The 3198-nt window shown below is 37.3% G+C and overlaps 1 protein-coding gene across 1 annotated transcript; it reads left to right on the top strand.

The window, feature by feature from the left end:
- The first annotated feature begins 1897 nt into the window (after window positions 1-1897).
- LOC100765439 (putative vomeronasal receptor-like protein 4) lies at window positions 1898-2836 on the top strand. Its single transcript, XM_027429762.1, is given in 1 exon segment — window positions 1898-2836. A coding segment is annotated over 1 exon segment (939 nt).
- The last annotated feature ends 362 nt before the right edge of the window (window positions 2837-3198 follow it).

Genomic DNA, 3198 nt, shown 5'->3' with positions numbered 1-3198 from the left:
GTGGAGTGGGCTCCCAAAGTCCACTCATATGCTTTGAATAAGTACTGATCTACCACCAGAGGCCTCATAGATTTTGGAGGTCTCCTCACTGACACCCATGTTCATGGGGTCTGGATCAGTCCTATGCTGGTTTCCCAGCTATCAGTCTGTGGTTCATGAGCAACCCCTTGTTCAGGTCAGCTGTTTCTGTGGGTTTCACTAGCCTGGTCTTAGATCAAGTTATTTTTAAAGCAAATATAATGAAAATACAAAACATGTGAATTATGTTGTCATATCCATGGGTACATTAAAGGGTGGCCTCATACACTAACTTCTGCATTATTTCTATACACACATGTGTGCATCCATCTATATGTGTGGAATATACAAGTCAACTTGACAATATAATTGGACACTCTTTTTCTCACAGGAATCTGAGAAAGTGTGGTAGTTTTCTATTTCTTTATCACAAAGATGCTTTGAAAGTACTGAAGTATAGTAATCAAAAAAAATAATGGTATTGGTATCCCGGCCATTGAGCACCATGAGCACCAAAGGTAAGATAGTTGATTGAAATTATAAAAAACTATCTATGTGGTGATGACCTCTAACAAAACTGGGGACCTTGTTTTCCACTGCAGGGAAGGAATCTCTTTTAAAGACAGAAATTCCAAAATGGGATCACTATATGGTCATCTTCAGCAAGTTGATGTTTGTCACAATGTGTTGAAAATAGTGTTTGTTTTTGTGTCACATGTTCTTTCTCGTTGGAGCCCCTATCTGCACATCTTCTGATGTGAGTATGTACCCTGTAGTGACTACAGATACCAGAGCAAACCGGGACCATGGCCAGGCTTGGAGTGGTGTGCAGAGTGTTCCAGAGGAGAATAGCAGGGTTCAAGTGATCTCATCAGGGAAATGGGAAAGGGAGATCCCTGGGGTGGTGGAGGACAGAGGGAAAGTAGAGGAAGATATAGTGAAATAGAAAGATTCAATGAATCTATTGGGAAAGCTGGATAATGGAGGAATCTTTTGCAAGGTGACAGGAGATAAATACAGAAGAAGGTAAATGAAATAACAATATGGATTCCTGAAAAGTCATAGGGAATCATACTATTAATGATTTAATCAGTACCCCAGTGTTTTTCTTGATAGCTGGGAGCTAGTTTTTTAAACCTAAATTGGAGTGTTCCAGAAGATGATTATTGGGAACTAAAGTGGGAGACATCTAGGATCATTTATAACCATAATTAATAGGTATACAATTAATAGGGTGTGGAAAGTGCAATAATGGTCTCGAATTGTATCTATGTCTTTAATTCTGGATTCTGGGGATGCAAGTCTTAACAGAAAAAGGAATATATGAATTGAAATAGATATTTTGCTAATTAAAATAGTGGGGATATCATTAATTATCACTGTGATTCAAATAGAATCAAAACATCGATAGTTGCAAAATAGAGCATATTAAAATTATGGAACATGAGAAAGAATCACCTCCCTATTTGGAGGTTTTGTGTATATTTTCAAGAACAACATAAGTTGTAAAATGTGATTATTATTCTGTGTTAGTCACTACTGTTTAGGTGTTAACTATTAAATTAAGCAATGTAAATTAATAATATCAGGTTTTGAAGGCATGACAGCTAGATGCAATACAGGCACACAAAGTGTGCATTCTGTACAGGATATGACTGCAAATGCCTTTTCTATCTCTAGTATGCTGTACATATATTTCCATAAATGCAGACATATACAGAAATGTAGACTATGCTATCCAGTATGGAGTATCAAAAGTTAAAGATACAGATCCATCAAGAATAAGTAGGTAAAACAGAGTAATATAGACAAACTGACCTTTGAATCACAAGTTTGATGCATACTCTTATTTTTCAGATATATAAAATATGCTTTTACTATGATGTTAAGATGAATACACTTTCCACATATGTTTGCAATAAACTACATACTTTATTTCCAAGCTGGACTTGGAGTCCTGGCCAATATGTTTCTCCTTTTTTTCTACACTTTCATAATCCTAGTGCATAGATCTAACCTCATTGACCTGTTCTCCTGTCAACTGACCTTCATCCACACAGTACTGGTTCTCACTGGAGGGGATATTTGGCTTACAGATGTATTTGAGTCACTGAACATTGAGAATGACTTCAAATGTAAGACAACTTTTTACATGAACAGAGTCATGAGAGGCCTCTCCATCTGCACCACCTGCCTACTGAGTGTGTTCCAGGCTGTCACTATCAGTCCCAGTACTTCTTTGCTGGCAAAATTTAAATATAAACTAAAAAAATACATGATCTATGCTTTCTTCTATATGTGGTTTCTCAACTTGTCATTCAGTAGCAACCAGATCTTCTATGTTGGGGCTTTTACCAATGTGAGTGAGACCAACCAGATGAAGGTCACCAAACATTGCTCACTCTTCCCCATGAACTACATCATCAGGGTGCTGATTTTAACAGCAACAACCTCCAGGGATGTATTTCTTGTAGGAGTTATGCTGACCTCAAGTGCATACATGGTGATTATCTTATTCAGACATCAGAGGCAATGCAAATATCTTCACAGCCTCAGCCACTTGAAAACATCTCCTGAGAAAAGGGCCACTGTGACCATCTTGCTTCTGGTGGTTGTATTTGTGGTCATGTACTGGGTGGACTTCATCATCTCATCAACCGCAGTCATGTTATGGACGTACCACCCAGTCATCCTGACTGTTCAGAAGTTTGTGGTAAATGCCTATCCCACAATTACTCCTTTGGTACAAATCAGTTCTGATAACAGAATAATCAATATGCTGATAAACTTGTGCTCAAACTGCCACCACGATTTTTAAAAAGTGTAATTTTTCTTTTCTTTAAAAAAATCTATTTCTTTAAGTGTATGCGTGTTGTGCCAGCATGTATGCATGTGTATATTCCTGGTGCCCACAGAGGCCTGAAGTGGTCATTGTATCCCCTGGAACAGGAATTACAGATGGCTGTAGGACGTCATGCTACTGCAAGTAGCTAAATAAAATTGTTCAATATAAAAATTTGTACTATAATACATACACATTGTTTTATATATTGTGCAGCCAGTAGTATGGAGTTATTTAGGTTCATTGTACAACAAGTTGATATTTTCAGAGGGATTCCATTACTCTCTCCTTTTTATTTCATAACATAAATATTCTCTTGATCATGAGGTTATTCAAGA

Source organism: Cricetulus griseus, chromosome 8 (genome assembly GCF_003668045.3).
Source record: "Cricetulus griseus strain 17A/GY chromosome 8, alternate assembly CriGri-PICRH-1.0, whole genome shotgun sequence".
Classification (NCBI taxonomy): Eukaryota; Metazoa; Chordata; class Mammalia; order Rodentia; family Cricetidae; genus Cricetulus; species Cricetulus griseus.
This window is presented reverse-complemented; position numbering and strand designations above follow the sequence as displayed.